Below are 19,071 nucleotides of genomic sequence, written 5' to 3' on the forward strand. Positions count from 1 at the left end.
AGAGAGAAAGTGCAATGGACAGAGACACAGGCACCCAAAACAGGCCAACCTCACCACACACACACAGAGCTAGTTATTCAAGGGACTGAAGGCAGGGAAGGCTTAAATGCTGCGTAGTTCAGTCTCCTGCACTTAAGAAGTGTCTCCCCCTCCCTGCCCACTTTCGGTATAGCATACGAGACTCATCTTTCTCAGAGATGCATGCTGTTAGGCAAGAAGAGGAAGGACCAAGAGATTCCAGCCTGGAGAGAAAAAGGTGCAAAGTTGCCATGAGTCTGACTTGGGGAAAGATTCCTTCCTCACCACCAACTGAAAACCTGAACATAAAAGCAAAGCCCATCAGATGAACCTTCCCCTGCCTAGAAGGGCTCTGGGAGCTCTGCTAAGTATTCGGCTCAGCTATGAGGCTTGGGGCCTGAGGGAGAGTTTTCAAAGTGATCCCACGACCTCAAAGCCCTGGCTGGGCTGGCCGGGTTGCACCTGGCAGAGATCTCTTTTCCGAAAAGCCTAATACAAGGTGTGCGGACAGGCTGCCATTTGCTTTTCACATGAGTTTAAACCCATTGATTTTCCGGTCAATACAAAAGCAACTTTCTGTGTGATCCTGGCAAAGAACTGGAATTTCCCACAGTCAGCTGAACTTGTTTCCAAGTAACCCTAAAGATGCAAGGGACAGAGTGTGTGTGCATTTGGACCAAAGTCTCTTTTGCCCCCCCACCGCACCCCACCACAGTGAAAGAGAGGGAGGGCAGCAAAACTGGCCAGCTCTTACAGCAAGTGACCCCAAGCGAAGCATGGCTCACAAAGGGCAAGCAACAAGAGAATGCAGAGGCCCAGGTGGACACACAATGGGAATAATTACTCTTCATAACCAGCCTTGGCAGCCACCCGGCCTCAGGTGGAAAACGCACGACCTGCATCATTGCAATGCCCGTGCTGAAGGCTTGGGATGTAGTCTTTTTAAAAATGCACCATCTGTTGCTAAGCAACCACATGAAGAAGAAGAAGAAAGTGAAGAAATGGGTCACAAGCGATGCTGCTAAGCCTCGTCAATCAGAACAGTGGCATTTTGCTTGGTATCTATCAGGTCTTTGTTTGGCCTCCTGTTGCCATTTATTGTAATTCAGGGTCCATTAACTGGCACTTTCAGAACAATTTGTACATCTCAGAGTGAATTAAACGGGAGACATTCCCAGGAAAACTGAGGTCCATCTGCAACATTTCTGCCTTTAATTCCTACTTGAAAATCAAGTTCTGGTCTCTCTTTGGCCAGGACTCTCCCCATTAGGGGAGTCAGGCCTTGAATGAACCAGGCCTTGAGTCTCAAGTGCACTGGTGGTGGTGGTAGGACAGGGCACAAGAGAATACCTCCATAATAAGCAGGCATCGTGTTTCACAGAAACCCTGGTTGCTTAATAATTTGTAAGGATTTTTTAATTCAACAATTTCCATCATCTCCTCACAGAAAAAGGGCTCCTCAATTCTGCTTGGCCAAAGGCAAGGAGAACAGAATATCAAGTTGTTTCAATGCAGAACATTTGATCTGCTACTCATGTCTTCATAAAGGCAGGACTATAGTTGCTCATAGAAACAAAGTGTCTCCAAAAGCAGGCAACAATACATTCCTACAGCATGAACATCAACATTTCCCTTGAAGTGGCCCAGAAGCTGCAGCTGGTTCAAAAATGCAGCGGCAAGACTGCTCACTGGGGCAGGGTATTGCCAGCATGTCACCCCGCTGCTGAAAGAATTGCACTGGCTGCCCATTGGCTACCGGGCCAAGTTCAAGGTTCTAGTTTTGGCGTACAAAGCCCTATAGAGCTTGGGACCAGGATACCTGAAAGACCGTCTTACCCCTTTTATATACCCAGTCGATCACTAAGCTCTGCAGGTGAGGGCCTCCTGCAGATACCATCTCATCAGCACTGCTTCTAAAGATTTTTTTAAAGATTTTTTTTTTTAAATGATACTTTTAAGATGTTTTCTTTTATCATGTTTTTAACAGTGTTTTGTTTTATTATGTTTTAAAATGTTTGTAGTGTTTTTGTTTGCTGCCCAGCGCTCCTTAGGGGAGGAAGGGCAGAATAAAAATTTAATTAATAAATAATAAATGTCTACAGAAAATATTCTACCTCTAGACCAGTACTGCGTGCCATCAACCAAGATGGCGGTGGAGGCATCAGCCCCTTAGGGAAGCCTCGGCTCCCATCTTGGTTGATGGCAGGCATGCATGCACAGCATGGGCAGCATCCACTTCCAGGGAAAGGTAAGTAGGTGGGGCATGTGTGTGGGTGCCAGGGCCTAGGGCAGGCTGGTGCCCAAGGGCCCCGGCATGCCTGGCACCAGCCCTGAGAATAATGCCAGCATACAAAGTTCCTAGAAAACCTAAGAATGGTCGTTCAAAGTTCAGCTCTTCCCTTTTAGACAACCCTCACTCCTAGGGAATGACAGTGAAGCAACAGTAATCCTTGGACATTTTTGGAAGTCTCTCTCAGCCATCTGTGAGTCTGTTCAGCTTTACTGGCAAGAACACACTAGAAGCACAAGCATGTGTATGTTGTGAGTGTAACAGAGGATGAGTCTGGAAGTGGTTAGATGTTGGAGTGTGGTCTCCCTTTCCCTCTCTGCTTAAGTAATGCCATGTTCAAAAAGTGGGCAGGTGTGAAATTCTTGTCTCGAGGGGAGGGAAGGGACTGGAGAGTTCTGTGAAATATTTATTCCCTTGCTACTGAAGACAGTCCAAATTGGTTAGAACAGATGAGATGCCTCCCTGCAGCTGATGATCAATATTAGGCTTAGATGAGGCAGTTGCAAATAACAGTTTTGATTACCATTAAATCCTCCAGAACTAGCCAGCTGGGTAGCTAACCACAGTGTTGCAGTTTGAAAGCTTCCGCCTGGCTCTAATCTTTCTTGTAGGAGCCCAGCCTATTATCAGGCTCAGCATCTCACAGAAATCCTGTGTTTATGCATGATTATTCCCCCAATGAGCTGTACTTTCAGATTCCGCCTCTGAGACAATTACATCTGGAAACATCAGCAGAGGTTAGGCATACACAAGTCTCAACTGTCCAACTCAAGCCTGATGACTAGACAGCTCTGGCATGAAGGGGCTGTCAATATCTAAAGGAAATAGGCTTCCCAGCCCTATGGGATGAGCCTCCCATCCTTGGATCAGCACTGGGGCAATGGATACCAGTGGCCTGGTGGCAGCTGAACCCTGCAGAGATCACGTGTTCCCTTTGGCTGTGTGCAATCCCCCAACACAGCTTCAGAGTCTCTGGACACGCCTGCTCCAGCTGTTGCTGCTTCACCTCATGAGAACAGAGGAAGAGCCCTGAAGCTGGAATAGGCCAGGCCCTTCTTAGTCCACCCGCCTGCTCTCAGTGGCCAACTGGATGCCCAGTGGGAAGCCCACGAGCAGGGCCTGAGCGCAACAGCATTCTCTCTACTGCAACTCCCAGCCACTTGGATTCAGGGCCATACTGACTCCGAGGGGAGGGACAGCCAGCCATTGTGGCTAGTAGCCCCAATAGGCTTATCCTCCATGAATTTGTCTAATCCTCTTTTATAGCCATCCAAGTTGGTGGAAGTCTTTTCTTGTGTCTGTCCTGAATCTTCTAACATTCAGCTTCATTGGATGTCCATGAGTTCTACAGTTATGAGAGAGGGAGGAAAACTTTTTTCCATCCACTTTCTCCATGCTGCACATAATTTTATATACTTCTGTCATGTTGCCTCTTACTCGCCTTTTCTCTAAGCTAAAAAGCCCCAAATGCTGCAACTTTTCCTCATCGGGGAGTCGCTCCATCCCCTTGATCATTTGGGTTGCCCTTTTCTGAATCTTTTCCAGCTGCACAACATCCTTTTTGAGGAGAAGCAACCAGAACTGTATACAGTATTCAAAGTTCAGTTGCACTGTTTTTAAAAGATCATAGGATCATAGAAGAGTAGAGTTGGAAGGGGCCTACAAGGCCATCGAGTCCAACCCTCTGCTCAATGCAGGCATCCAAATCAAAGCATTCCCGACAGATGGCTGTCCAGCTGCCTCTTGAATGCCTCCAGTGTCGGAGAGCCCACTGCCTCTCTAGGTCATTGGTTCCATTGTCGTATGGCTCTAACAGTTAGGAAGTTTTTCCTGATCTTCAGCCGAAATCTGACTTCCTGTGAGTCCATTATTCTGTGTCCTGCACTCTGGGATGATCAAGAAGAGATCCCGGCCCTCCTCTATGTGACAACCTTTCAAGTACTTGAAGAGTGCTATTCTATCTCCCCTTAGTCTTCTCTTCTCCAGGCTAAACATGCCCAGTTCTTTCAGTCTCTCCTCATAGATATTTTAAGATCTTTTGTGTTAATATGTTTTAGTGGTTAGAGTGTTGGACTAGGACCTGGGAGACCAGGGTTTGAATCCCCACACAGCTATGAAGCTCACTGGGTGACCTTGGGCCAGTCACTGCCTCTCAGCCTCAGAGTGAGGCAATGGTAAACCCCCTCTGAATACCGCTTACCATGAAAACCCTCTTCATAGGGTCGCCATAAGTCGGGATTGACTTGAAGGCAGTCCATTTCCATTTCCAAAGTCTTTTGTTTGTAAGGTGTTTTAAAGTGTTTTTAGTGTTTTTGTTTGCCACCCTGGGCTCCTTCTGGGAGGAAGGGCAGGATATAAATGTAATAAATAATAATTATAATCACAATTTGTATAATGGTATTATGATAGTGACAGTTTTAGTTTCAGTTCCTTTCTAATGGTCCCTAGTGTGGAGTTCATCTTTTTCACATCTGCAGCTCACCGGGTCCACGTCTTCATCGAGCTATCTACTACGACGCCTTGTTCCTGGTCAGTCACTGCCAGTTCAAACCTCATGGCTGTATGCGTGAAATTAAGATTTTCTGTCCCAACATGAGTCACTTTACACTTGTTTAGAATGAACTGCATTTGTCATTTTCCTAACTATTCATTCAGTTTGGGGTGATAGTTTTGGAGCTCTTCGCAATCTCTTTTTGTTGAAACCACCCTGAACAATTTAGTATTAGCAAACTTGGCTACCTTCCCTTTTTCTTCTGTAAAACAATTTGCAGTCCTAGCCAAGCTGGTTTGCGAGTGCTATGCCACCAACTGCCCAAGGCAAGGTAAGGGTTGCCATCCGGGAAACAACCTCAGCCACTTCTGAAACACTTTCCTGTTTGTGGTGCTGCATTGCTTTAATGACTTCTTTCAGAACCTGAGCACTGCGTCCACAATGCAAGGGTGGAATATAAATTCTCTTAGAATTTAAATAAAACTCACCCAGGCGGGTCAGATCAAACAGCACTCAGTGTGGCACTTCATCTTATCCTAACAGGCAACTTTATATCACAGGAAGATCTACAAGCAGGCCACAAGGGAGGTTCTCTCTCTTTCTCATGCACACACCCATCATAGCCAACAATGGCTCAGAAGACAGACCTGGCTCTTGACCCATCACATTCTACCTTTTCCCCACAGTTGGAACATATCTCAATCATCTCACTGCAGTTATAATTTTGTTTCCTTTCCCATCTGCTCTCCCCAGCTCATAGCATTTGTCCACTCGAGTCTGACAGCTCTGAAAGAAAAGGCTGTCCCTTGAACATGATAGTCAGGAAAAGGAGAAAGCATGAAGAGTTCCATCAGGGCCACCTGCAAGCTGCTTGCTCTTTTGCAGCAGCATCAACAAAGCCCCTCTGCCTTGCTTGAAGTCCCATGCTCTGCCCAAGACACACTGCTTTGCGAAAGGAATCAAATTCTTCCACGCACAATTATGAACACTTTCTACAAGCCCCTCTTTCTTGAACTTAAGATATGACTGAGGATTCATCCTTAAGCCTGGAGGCACCTCAGCAAAAGACTGAAGCCTATCTTGTAAGTAATCCAACAGGTCTCCAGTTGGCAATGATCCTCCAGGGAAAGGGACGCTTCCTAAGCCACCTAAGCAAGTGCTTAATAGCATGCAGGATTTTCTTAGAAACACAAACTGTATCTTACACCTTGGAATGCAATCAAATCCATCAGCTAAGCCACTCCAACTCACAGAAGACCAGCTTCATTCATTTTCCTTTACAGTCTGCAACAGCTCAGGTGGCCAAGGGAAAATGCTGAATAAAAAGGTCCCTTTGCTGACACTTCAGGGTCTTTGAGGGATGACCATGGCTCCCTTGCCAAGGGAGGGTGGAAAAGCAGAGGCAGAAAGAAAAAGTTGGCAAACTGTTGTTGAGGAGCAAACTTTTCAAAGCAGCTGAGTGCCCATCAAACAAAGTTGTTTTGAAGCAGCCTTCGCTTGAGCTTGAATTAACTACAAAATGGCAGCAGCAGCAACTTGAGGGCATTTCTTGTCAACTTGGCAAGCACTTGGCACTCCTCAGCTGTAGAGCTCAGTGCTCTCTAAGTCACAATGCTGCTCATAGATTTCACTCCATTTGGGCAAAGATACAGTAGTTATGCTGTTGACTGAGAAGTACCCTGGAGGTATCTTTATGTCCTTCCTAAAGCAAGCTTGGGTGAGCAAGAACCCTTTTCAGGCCCCATAACAAAGAACCAAAGGTCCATGTAAGCTAACAATTTTTTCTTTACGTTGCCTTGTCCTCAAGGCAGCTTACAAATAACCACTAAAAATAGCATTGACTACTATAACTCAAACAAAAGGACAAATAAGAGAAGTACTCAGAGTAGATAATGCAAATAAAGATAAAAGCAGATAACAGCACTTAGGATTTATCAACTTTAAGAATGCAGGAAGCATAACACATAATACCAAGGATGCTGAATGAATGTGTCTGGAGCAAACAAAAGAAGTGGGACCACCACATAAAAGGCCCTCTCACATCAGTGGCACCCCCTCTAACTTCTGAAGGTAGATATCTGTGAGGAGATATCTTTCTAGAAGGGGACTCCAGTGGCTCAACCACCCAGATTGATGAAAGGTGCTTCATACAAGGGATTCTGCTTGTGCGCCTGTCAGCAGAGCTGGATCAAGATATGCCCCCAAAGTGGCAAACCTGATTTTCAAGGGAAAGTGAAACCCCATCCAGTGCAGACTGAATGCCACCTTAACGGCCCAATAAACTCCCATCCAACAGCGCTCCCATCTTCTCTGGATTGAATTCTAGTTGACCCAGCCCACCATGGACTCCAATCCCCTCTTCAGGACATCCACAGCCACTTCTGGATTAGATGAAAAGGAGGATGCCTCTTCACTCCAGATCTCTGGAAAACCTCTCCCAATGGCCTCATGTAGACATTAAAGAGTGTGTGCGCATGTGTGTGTGTGTGTGTGTGTGTAAAACAGAGCCTTGCAAAACCATATTGTATAAACATTATAGGCTCAGCACCATCTTCTCAAATCCACCACTGAGAAAAGAGCAGATGCATTAGAGCACCATACCTACAACTCCTGTTTCCAGTAGGTAAGAACATAAGAACAGCTTGCTGGATCAGTCTAGTGGCCCATCTACTCCAGCATCCAGTTCTCACAGTGGCCAACCAGATGCCCACGGGAAGTCCACATGCAGGAACTGACTGCAAGAGCAATCTCCCATGCTATGGTTTCCAGCAACAGGCATTCAGAGGCACAGTGTCTCCAAGAGTGTAGGCAGTGCATGGCCATTATGGTTAGTAGCCCCTGATACCCTTTTCCTCCATTAATGTCTAACCCTCTGTTAAGGTCATCCACACTGGTGGCCAGTGATTGGTGGCCAGCACTGCCTCTTATGGGAGCAAATGCCATAGTTTAACTATGCGCTGTGTGAAGAAGGACTTCCTCTTGTCTGTCCTGAATCTTCCAACATTCAGCTTCATTGGAGGTCCACAACTTCTAGTGTTATGAGAGAGGGAGAAAAACTTTTCTCTGCCCACTTTCTCAATGCCATGCATGATTTTATACAATTCTATCTATATATGTCTATCAGGTAATTCAGATGGAGACCATTACAGGATCACTGAGAGGTGCAGGAAAATCAGCAGGTTGCACTTCCTGCCTCTACCAAGCAATTTCACTTTACAAAAGTTTACTAGAAGCCAACCTACTAGACCTGTTTCAATTGTTACCCTCCAGCAATGTCTGAACATGAGCAGTCACCACCTGCTTGAGCCCCTAGACTCCAAAAGAAGATATGTGGCTGGCCAAAATTGGGGATATATTGGTACAGTCCAGATATGGTTTCTTGAGGAGCGCTGTCACTGTTGCCTCCTCTAAGATGGCTAGGGCTGCCCAATCTCTCAATGAAGCATTCATCACCTCCTGGACCCAACTGGCCACTCTCTCCATACGGCAGAACTGAAGTCATCCAAGGAGGAAAGCTCTGCTATGTGGCCAAAAGGAACTCTTTCTCCTGTGACCTGTTTGGACAACGGAGGCTGGAATGGGAGGCCTTGGAGCTCCATGATGTTGGCATCTGGGTCTGACAATGGAGTTTGGACTATGTAAGCATTTCCACCTCAGCTTTATTAAAATTGCAGGCTACAGAAAGGACCTAATGGGATTGTTGTTGTTATGTGCCTTCCAGTCGATTACGACTTATGGCGACCCTATGAATCAGCAACCTCCAGTAGCATCTGTCGTGAACCACCCGGTTCAGATCTTGTAAGTTCTAGTGAATCTTTTCTAGTGAATCATGTCTTCTCATTATGTGTCCAAAGTATGATAACCTCAGTTTCATTATTTTAGCTTCTAGTGACAGTTCTGGTTTAATTTGTTCTGACACCCAATTATTTGTCTTTTTCACAGTCCATGGTGTGCACAAAGCTCTCCTCCAACACTACATTTCAAATGAGTTGATTTTTCTCTTATCCGCCTATTTCACTGTCCAACTTTCACATCCATACATAGAGATCGGGAATACCATGGTCTGAATGATCCTGACTTTAGTGTTCAGTGATACACCTTTGCATTTGAGGACCTTTTCTAGTTCTCTCCTAGCTGCTCTCCCCAGTCCTAGCCTTCTTCTGATTTCTTGACTATTGTCTCCATTTTGGTTAATGACTGTGCCAAAGTATTGATAATCCCTGACAAGGACAATGTCCTCGTTGTCAACTTTAAAGTTATATAAATCTTCTTTTGTCATTACTTTAGTCTTTTTGACGTTCAGCTGTACTCCTGCTTTTGTGCTTTCCTCTTTAACTTTCATCAGCATTCGTTTCAAATCATTCCTGGTTTCTGCTAGTAGTATGGTATCTTCTGCATAGCTTAAATTATTGATATTTCTCCCTCCAGTTTTCACACCACCTTCATCTTGGTCCAATCCTGCTTTCCGTATGATATGTTCTGCATATACATTAAACAAATAAGGTGATAAAATACACCCCTGTCTCACACCCTTTCCGATGGGGAACCAATCGGTTTCTCCATATTCTGTCCTTACAGTAGCCTCTTGTCCAGAGTATAGGTTGCGCATCAGGACAATCAGATGCTGTGGCACCCCCATTTCTTTTAAAGCATTGTAATCTATAAAGCATAGGGTGATTTCCTTCTGAAATTCCTTGGTCCGGTCCATTATCCAATGTATGTTTGAGATAGGATCTCTGGTGCCTCTTCCCTTTCTAAATCCACCTTGGACGTCTGGCATTTCTCGCTCCATATATGGCAAGAGCCTTTGTTGTAGAATCTTGAGCATTTCTTTACTTGCATGGGATCTTAAGGCAATAGTTCATATTGGCCATAAAAATTCTACAGTAACAGAAGGCCTCTTGCTTTCAAGAAGACAGCTTCCTTTTGTTAAGTGTCTAATGGGAGTTACTCTGTTGTCTTCAGCCTTATAATGATAAGATTCTGTTGCGTAAATGGGCTCCTAATTGATTGTCCCCAAAGTGAAGCTGATGTTCTGTCTCGGGTAGTGAAGCCTTTCTCCACTAATTGAAGGTGTCTTCTGTCCTGGAAACGTCAAAAGGAAGGGAGGTTTGCTCCAGCTCAGAAGCATCGGGGGGGGGGTGTTGTTGGGGGGTTTGGTCTTCTCCCTTCCTCATGGCCAACTCTTAAAATAAAGGGCCTGATCTACTTTCTGGAGGTTTTGGTTTTGAGGGTGTGTTGTTGTTGTTGTTGTGATGTGCCTCCAAGTCGATTTCGACTTATGGCGACCCCATGAATCAGCGACCTCCAATAGCATCTATTATAAACCACCCTGTTCAGATCTTGTAAGTTCAGGTCTGTGGCTTCCTTTGTGGAATCAATCCATCTCTTGTTTGGCCTTCCTCTTTTTCTACTCCCTTCTGTTTTTCCCAGCATAATTATTGTCTTTTCTAGTGAATCAGGTCTTCTCATTATGTGTCCAAAGTATGATAACCTCAGTTTCATCATTTTAGCTTCTAGTGATAGTTCTGGTTTAATTTGTTCTAACACCCAATTATTTGTCCTTGTCGCGATCCATGGTAACTGCATGGTATTATTACAGAGTAAACCAAGTGTATTGCCTCTAGATGAATTTGTATCATGGTTGTGATCCAAGAGACATCACCTTATGGGGAAATCTTTCTTCCCTGTCCCCCTCCTCTGCTCCCCAATGCCACAAACACTCTTTCATTTGCTCCAATGAGCATTTCCCAGAGGGTTAGACTAATGTAGGGATGGGCATTATATTATTATTATTACATAATTGGTAGCAGATGATGGAGAACATGAGAAGAGCCTGCTGGATCAGGCCAGTGGCCCATCTAGTCCAGCATCCTGTTCTCACAGTGGCCAACCAGGTGCCTGGGGGAAGCCCGCAAGCAGGACCCGAGTGCAAGAACACTCTCCCCTCCTGAGGCTTCCGGCAACTGGTCTTCAGAAGCATGCTGCCTCTGACTAGGGTGGCAGAGCACAGCCATCACGGCTAGTAGCCATTGATAGCCCTGTCCTCCATGAATTTGTCTAATCTTCTTTTAAAGCCATCCAAGCTGGTGGCCATTACTGCATCTTGTGGGAGCAAATTCCATAGTTTAACTATGCGCTGAGTAAAGAAGTACTTCCTTTTGTCTGTCCTGAATCTTCCAACATTCAGCTTCTTGGAATGTCCACGAGTTCTAGTATTCTGAGAGAGGGAGAAGAACTTTTCTCTATCCACTTTCTCAATGCCATGCATAATTTTATACACTTCTATCATGTCTCCTCTGACCCGCCTTTTCTCTAAACTAAAAAGCCCCAAATGCTGCAACCTTTCCTCGTAAGGGAGTCGCTCCATCCCCTTGATCATTCTGGTTGCCCTCTTCTGAACCTTTTCCAACTCTATAATATCCTTTTTGAGAGGAGGCGACCAGAACTGTACACAGTATTCCAAATGCGGCCGCACCATAGATTTATACAACGGCATGATGATATCGGCTGTTTTATTTTCAATACCTTTCCTAATTATCGCTAGCATGGAATTTGCCTTTTTCACAGCTGCCACACACTGGGTCGACATTTTCATCGTGCTGTCCACTACAACCCCGAGGTCTCTCTCCTGGTCGGTCACCGCCAGTTCAGACCCCATGAGCGTATATGTGAAATTCAGATTTTTTGCTCCAATATGCATAATTTTACACTTGTTTATATTGAATTGCATTTGCCATTTTTCCGCCCATTTACTCAGTTTGGAGAGATCTTTTTGGAGCTCTTCACAATCCCTTTTTGTTTTAACAACCCTGAACAATTTAGTGTCGTCAGCAAACTTGGCCACTTCACTGCTCACTCCTAATTCTAGGTCATTAATGAACAAGTTGAAAAGTACAGGTCCCAATACCGATCCTTGAGGGACTCCACTTTCTACAGCCCTCCATTGGGAGAACTGTCCGTTTATTCCTACTCTCTGCTTTCTGCTTCTTAACCAATTCCTTATCCACAAGAGGACCTCTCCTCTTATTCCATGACTGCTAAGCTTCCTCAGAAGTCTTTGGTGAGGTACCTTGTCAAACACTTTTTGAAAGTCTAAGTACACTATGTCCACTGGATCACCTCTATCTATATGCTTGTTGACACTCTCAAAAAATTCTAATAGGTTAGTGAGACAGGACTTTCCCTTGCAGAAGCCATGCTGGCTCTGCTTCAGCAAGGCTTGTTCTTCTGTGTGCTTAGTTAATCTAGCTTTAATCATACTTTCTACCAGTTTTCCAGGGACAGAAGTTAAGCTAACTGGCCTGTAATTTCCGGGATCCCCTCTGGATCCCTTTTTGAAGATTGGTGTTACATTTGCCACTTTCCAGTCCTCAGGCACGGAGGAGGACCCGAGGGACAAGTTACATATTTTAGTTAGCAGATCAGCAATTTCACATTTGAGTTCTTTGAGAACTCTCGGGTGGATGCCATCCGGGCCCGGTGATTTGTCAGTTTTTATATTGTCCATTAAGCTTAGAACTTCCTCTCTCGTTACCACTATTTGTCTCAGTTCCTCAGAATCCCTTCCTGCAAATGTTAGTTCAGGTTCAGGGATCTGCCCTATATCTTCCACTGTGAAGACAGATGCAAAGAATTCATTTAGCTTCTCTGCAATCTCTGCATTTGGGGCTTTTTAGTTTAGAGAAAAGGCGGGTCAGAGGAGACATGATAGAAGTGTATAAAATTATGCATGGCATTGAGAAAGTGGATAGAGAAAAGTTCTTCTCCCTCTCTCATAATACTAGAACTCATGGACATTCAAAGAAGCTGAATGTTGGAAGATTCAGGACAGACAAAAGGAAGTACTTCTTTACTCAGCGCATAGTTAAACTACGGAATTTGCTCCCACAAGATGCAGTAATGGCCACCAGCTTGGATGGCTTTAAAAGAAGATTAGACAAATTCATGGAGGACAGGGCTATCAATGGCTACTAGCCATGATGGCTGTGCTCTGCCACCCTAGTCAGAGGCAGCATGCTTCTGAAAACCAGTTGCCGGAAGCCTCAGGAGGGGAGAGTGTTCTTGCACTCGGGTCTTGCTTGCAGGCTTCCCCCAGGCACCTGGTTGGCCACTGTGAGAACAGGATGCTGGACTAGATGGGCCACTGGCCTGATCCAGCAGGCTCTTCTTATGTTCTTATGTTCCTGATCGTTCTTTAGTACACCTTGGACTTCCTTATCATCCAAGGGTCCAATCGCCTCCCAGATGGCAGACAAGTTGCCAGTTTTATTTATCATTTATTTATTTATTTATTTAAAATATTTATACCCCGCCCTTTTTCCAAAGAACCCAGGGCGGCTTACAAAAATAATCATGAAGAGTTAAAACAGTAAATATACAGAATTAAAATAGTTAAAATTAATTAAATCAAATACAAGGTAAGAGTTAATTACCAATTCAATTAAAAGCCCATCTGAATAGGATCGTCTTCACCTTAGCACGGAAGGAAAGAAGTGAGGAAGCTAATCATACTTCACTGGGGAGGGAATTCCACAATCTGGGGGCAGCCAGCGAAAAAGCCATATTTTGTGTCTTTACAAGAGAAACTTGTGAAAAAGAAGGAGTAGAAAGTAAGGCCTCACCGGATGATCTCAGAGTCCGGGCAGGATCATAGGGGGAGATACGATCTAACAGATAACCTGGACCTAAGCCGTATAAGGCTTTATAGGTCAAAACCAGCACTTTGAATTGTGCCCGGAAACATATTGGCAGCCAGTGGAGCTGGTACAACAAAGGGGTTGTGTGTTCCCTGAGCCCAGCTCCAGTTAACATTGTGGCTGCAGCTCTTTGTACCAATTTAAGTTTCCGAGCAGTCTTCAAAGGCAGCCCTACGTAGAGCGCGTTACAGTAGTCTAATCGGGATGTAACTAAGGCGTGTGTCACCGTAGTCAAGTCAGACAGGTCAAGGAACGGGCGCAGTTGGCGAACTAATCTTAATTGAGCAAAGGCACTCCCGGCAACAGCAGAAACCTGGGCCTCCAGGCTCAAAGCTGAGTCCAGGAGTACCCCCAAACTGCGCACCTGCGATTTCAGGGGGAGTGTAACCCCATCCAGCACAAGTTGAATCCCTATCCCCTGATCCGCCTTACGACTGACAAGGAGCACTTCTGTCTTGTCAGGATTTAATTTCAGCTTGTTCATCCCCATCCAGTCTACCACTGATACCAGGCATTGGTTTAGAACCTGGACAGCTTCCTTGGCATCATTAGGTGGAAAAGAGGAGTAGAGTTGGGTGTCAACAGCATATTGGTGGCACCGAACCCCAAAACTCCGGATGACCTCTCCCAGCGGTTTCATGTAGATGTTAAATAACATGGGGGATAGAATTGAACCCTGAGGGACCCCATAGGTCAATGGCCAAGGGGTTGAACAGGCATCCCCCATAACCACCTTCTGGGTTCGTCCCTCTAGGAAGGACTGAAGCCATCGTAACACCGTGCCTCCAAGTCCCATCCCAGAGAGGCGGTCCAGGACGATACCATGGTCGATGGTATCGAAAGCTGCTGAGAGATCCAGTAAAACTAACAGGGACACACTCCCCCTGTCCAGTTCCCTACGAAGGTCATCCACCAAGGTGACCAAAGCCGTCTCAGTTCCATAACCGGGCCTGAAACCAGATTGGAATGGATCTAGATAGTCTGTCTCATCCAAAAAACTGGAGCTGAGCGGCCACCACCTGCTCTATTATCTTGCCCAAAAAAGGAATATTGGAGACTGGGCGGTAGTTGCCTAATATTGAGGAGTCCAGGGAGGATTTTTTCAATAAAGGTCTTATCACTGCCTCCTTTAAACTAAGGGGCATTCTGCCTTGTTGTAAGGAGGCATTAATCACTTCCCTGGTCCACTCAACCAGTCCCCCTCTGGCATTTTTTATAAGCCAGGAAGGGCAAGGATCTAACATGCAGGTGGTCGGACGTGCCTCTCCGAGAATTTTGTCCACATCTTCGGGTTGAACAAGCTGGAAAGAATCCATTTTAATTAGACAAGCAGGGGCCAAAGTTACATCCACAGAGACTGTATCAATTTTAGCATCTAAGTCGGAGTGAATCTGAGCAACTTTATCTGCAAAATATCGCGCAAACTCAGAACAACGGGTTGCTGAGTGGTCAACATCAGATTCATGGGGGTCAGGGTGTAAGAGATCCCTGACCACTCGAAACATTTCCATTGGGCGAGATCCCGCAGATGCAATGGAGGCGGAGAAGAAAGATTTCTTCTGGGCCCGCACTGCCACGGAATAGGTCTTTAGGTAGACTCTGGCCCGTGTTTGGTCAGATTCGCTCAGAGTTTTCCGCCAACGTCGCTCTAGTCTCCGTCTTTCGTGCTTCATTGCCAACAAATCCTCAGTAAACCAAGGGGAGGACTTGGCTCCAAAGCGCGAAAGGGGACGCTTAGGAGCGATTGTGTCCACGGCCCTGGTCATTTCCTCATTCCAGAGGTCAACCAGGGCTTCGACAGAATCACCTGCCGAGGTGACAGGAAAATCCCCAAGAGTCATCAGAAAACCATCTGGATTCATCAGTCTCCTGGGGCGGACCATTCTAATTGGTCCCCCACCCCTGCAGAGGTTTTGAGCTCCAGTGAGTTTGAACCTAACCAGGAAGTGATCTGTCCATGACAAAGGAACTAATGCCAGCTCCTCCACACCAAGATTACCTACATCCTATCCAATACAGAAAACAAGGTCCAAGGTATGACCAGCAGCATGCGTGGGGCTAGATATTATTTGAGACAGACCCATGGTTGTCATGGAGGCCATGAAATCCTGAGCTACTCCAGTAAGGGCAGTATCGGCATGGATATTGAAGTCACCCAGCACTACAAGTCTTGGGGACTCCAGTACCAGATCCGAGACTACCCTAGTAAGCTCAGGAAGGGAGACAGTTGGGCAGCGGGGTGGGCAGTACACCAACAGAATCCCTATTCTGTCTCGAGCACCCAGCTTCAAATAAATGCATTCGAACCCTGAAGACTGTGGGAGGTAGATGGTATTTCGAAAAATCACTGCGACTCCACCTCCCCGTCCCCCAGGTCTGGGCTGCTGATGAACAGAGAAACCAGGAGGACAAAGCTGGGAGAAATTAACCCCCCAGCCTCATCCAACCAAGTCTCTGTAATGCACGCCAGGTCAGCATGCTCATCCAGTATCAGTTCCTGAATTGCATTGGATTTACCATTCACTGACCTGGCGTCACAGTTATGGTCATTTATATTTGTGTGCGTGCCTGTTGCCATCTTCTACTGGTTTAAGCCTACTTCCACAATTTTTCAGAAGGGTAGTCATGTTAGTCTGTGGCAGCAGCCAACACAAGAAAGACTAACACAGTTATTAAGGCACAAGCTTTCACTGTGGAAATATTAAGTAAGGTGGCCCTTGCAGACCATCTCCTAGCAGGAGTTTGGCAAAAGCCTCCAGCCTCCCATGGCATTCTCCATCATGAGCTGTTCCTTGCTTGCTCTGTACCATCAGTGGAAGTCACAGAGCCTGGACAGGTGCCAAAAGTGGAATCTGTGGCACTAAGTCTGTGCTATGTCACCCTGACCCCTTGCTATACACGCTGAGAGGTTAATTATCCTAATTCTATCACCCCCACCACTTGCATGTGCACGGGAGAGAGTCTGGTGCCTTAATGTCTGTCATGGCAATCAACGCTTAATAATGCATCTCAAAAAGAGTAAGAAGACATGCACCCCTCAATGCATTCAAATTAAACAGACACTATTATTTGAATGCAAAATGTGTCACACACCATGCCAAATGCATTCACGTTGTGTTAAGCATGTCCTTTGTGAAAACGGCTTGCAGAGAGTCCTAGTCCAGCAGTCTGCCCCATTAGCATGTCCTTGTGGCTTTGACAGGTAACTCTGCCATGTTGTACCCTGGGCTGTTTTGGGGTTTCTTTAATCCCTCGGAAGCCCAAAGAGTTCCTCTTGCCTGGGATGCAACTGGGCAACCTACAAGGCAGGCAAGCGTGTCCTGGTTGGCTCCTCAGAGCACAAGGCAACATAGGTCTAACTCTGAAAGCAACGCTTGGGGAAAACATCACTGAAATAGCCTAAGCACATATGGGTACAGGATGGCTGGCTGTAGTCCAGGCAAATCTGTTGCTTTGAGTGGTCCAGCGTGAGGTTGTGCAATCACTGAGCTTGCTACAGGTCCTCCTCTATGTCCCCCCACAACCCTCTGATGTGGGGCAGGGGGCTGAGATGGCCTTTGCCGTGCCTGTCCCCAGCCTCAGGAAGCCTCTCCCCCAAGGAGGCCAGCCTGCTTTCTTTCTTCTTGGCCTTATGGCAGATAAAGACCCTCCTGCTTCAGACACAGAATCTAATTGTCTATCATCTGCTGCTGGCATTTATTCTGTGGATGCTGCCATTTAGTTGCCATTTTTGAGTTATGCTGTTAAATTAAATACATTTAAAGTACACGGGCATAATCTTTTCACCTTTTCATTATTATTTAGTTATTTGACAGTTCTGTTTTTTTTTTAACCCACCTTGAGGTGTTTTATATACAAAAGGAACAAACGCATAAAAACAGCACTGCGGAACATGATATGTGAATACTTACAAATGGAACTTCTCGTCCCAAATGGGATTCAGATTCCCAAATATAGTTTTTGTTCTCTTCTTTGTTTTGCCGACTTGGACAGTCACATAAGGGTCGCTGGAGCCAGTTTTGTCCTTGGCTTGAAGGCCTTGAGCACACATCACTTGGGAAAGGACATAGGATTCAGAAAAATAACACACAGTAAGATGGTAAGAAGGTAAAAAAAACCCCACAGACTCAGGAGAGTTCCAGGCGCCACTAGTGCGCAATGCACATTCGTCACCCTCATGGCTCATGTGCCCTTGCTCACCTGTGATGGTGATTTTGGCTGACCACTTGGAGGTACCATCCAACACACTCTGCTTCACTGTCTTCATCTGCTGAGCATGGGCCATTTTGCTCTCACTGAAGACATCTCTGATGAGGTCAAAGATCTCTGGTTTGTTCCTCTCTCGGATCTTCATGCGGTCCTTCATGGCCATGATGATGTTCTGAGTGCGATCCTCAGCCCCATGCTTTGAGCTCTTCTCTGCTGCTCCTGCAACGTTAAGGAAAGAACTAGCAAGGGAAGGGAGGCGAGATAGGGTGAAGGACGGTGGAGAGCTAACAGCATCAGTCTGGCTGAAATGATTGCTGAGCAGCAACATGGAGCTCTGGGAATCATGCCAGTTTGCCAAACCATGGCACCCAACTCACTTCATCTGTGCCCATGCTGTTTGATGTACAGTCCACCAGACTCCTTCACGGCTCTCCTGCCCTCCTCCCCACCCCAAAGGTGGGCCTTTGTAGCAGACTGGATGCTACAGGATGTGCTGCAAGCTAGGCCAGACTCAGATCCACTCAAATGGCCAGTTAGGCTGTGTAGTTTCTCCTCCCCAAGGCCTGCTCTCTCCTGTACTAAAACAAGGCCCAACAGGCATCAGAAGCCAATCAAAGCGTCACTCGAACAGTTTTTGGATCGTCTCTGTTTTGACTTGCTAAACTCAAAATCTAGAAACAGGTCAAGACACAATGAAATGCATGTCCAGAGACTTTTAGAAGGATATTGTGCTTATATGAATGTAGCTTACCTGGATTTTATCATAAAACGGTTAGGCATAAATGTAAAAAATAAATAAAAATGAAGCTGCCTTGTAGCAAGTCAGACCCTTGGCCCATCAAGCTCAGTCGTGTCTACTCTGATAGGCAGCAGCTCCCCCGGGGTCTCTAGCAAAGTTCTTATCTGTCATCTGCTTTCCAACCATTTAAACTGCAAGCACCAGGGAGTGAACTTGGGGCCTTCTGCATTCAAACCGTGTCCTGTACAACTGAACTGTAGTCCTCTGCTTATAGAAAATAAACTGGGGGCAGAACCTGTAGATTCTCCCAGAGCAGAACCAGCAAAAGTTCACATCCCTGAGGGAATGTCAAACTCCAGTCCTCCTCCTCCTCCTCCTCTGGCTTTTCCTTGGCTCTGCTTTGACACCTGGGGTCATATGTCAGCATTTCCTGCTATGGAAAATTAGAGGACTTCCACCAACAGGCCAGTCTTACATTAGAAAACTGGACACTGCTTTTTCTGAGCACTTTGACATCTGCCTCCAACTGCCTATCAGCAAGCAGCCTGAGATTTCTGTTCCTGACACCCAAAGGCTGAAATGCAATAGCCATCTAGTAGCCTGATGCACACAGCTTGCAGCTGAA

At 45.9% G+C, this 19,071-nt stretch overlaps 1 protein-coding gene across 2 annotated transcripts in view; it reads right to left on the reverse strand.

Annotated features, from left to right (window-relative positions):
* The window catches only part of UNC13B (unc-13 homolog B), a 285,289-nt gene that overhangs the window by 63,974 nt on the left and 202,244 nt on the right, over nt 1–19,071 (reverse strand). For both annotated transcript variants that reach the window (XM_061612817.1, XM_061612815.1), the window contains exons 15-16: nt 17,699–17,926; nt 17,410–17,551 (exon numbers count right to left, since the gene is read on the reverse strand). In XM_061612817.1, the coding sequence (XP_061468801.1) occupies nt 17,410–17,551; nt 17,699–17,926 (370 nt within the window). The remainder of the gene's footprint in view (nt 1–17,409; nt 17,552–17,698; nt 17,927–19,071) is intronic.

This window comes from Rhineura floridana, chromosome 1 (assembly GCF_030035675.1).
Source record: "Rhineura floridana isolate rRhiFlo1 chromosome 1, rRhiFlo1.hap2, whole genome shotgun sequence".
In the NCBI taxonomy this organism is placed as follows: Eukaryota; Metazoa; Chordata; class Lepidosauria; order Squamata; family Rhineuridae; genus Rhineura; species Rhineura floridana.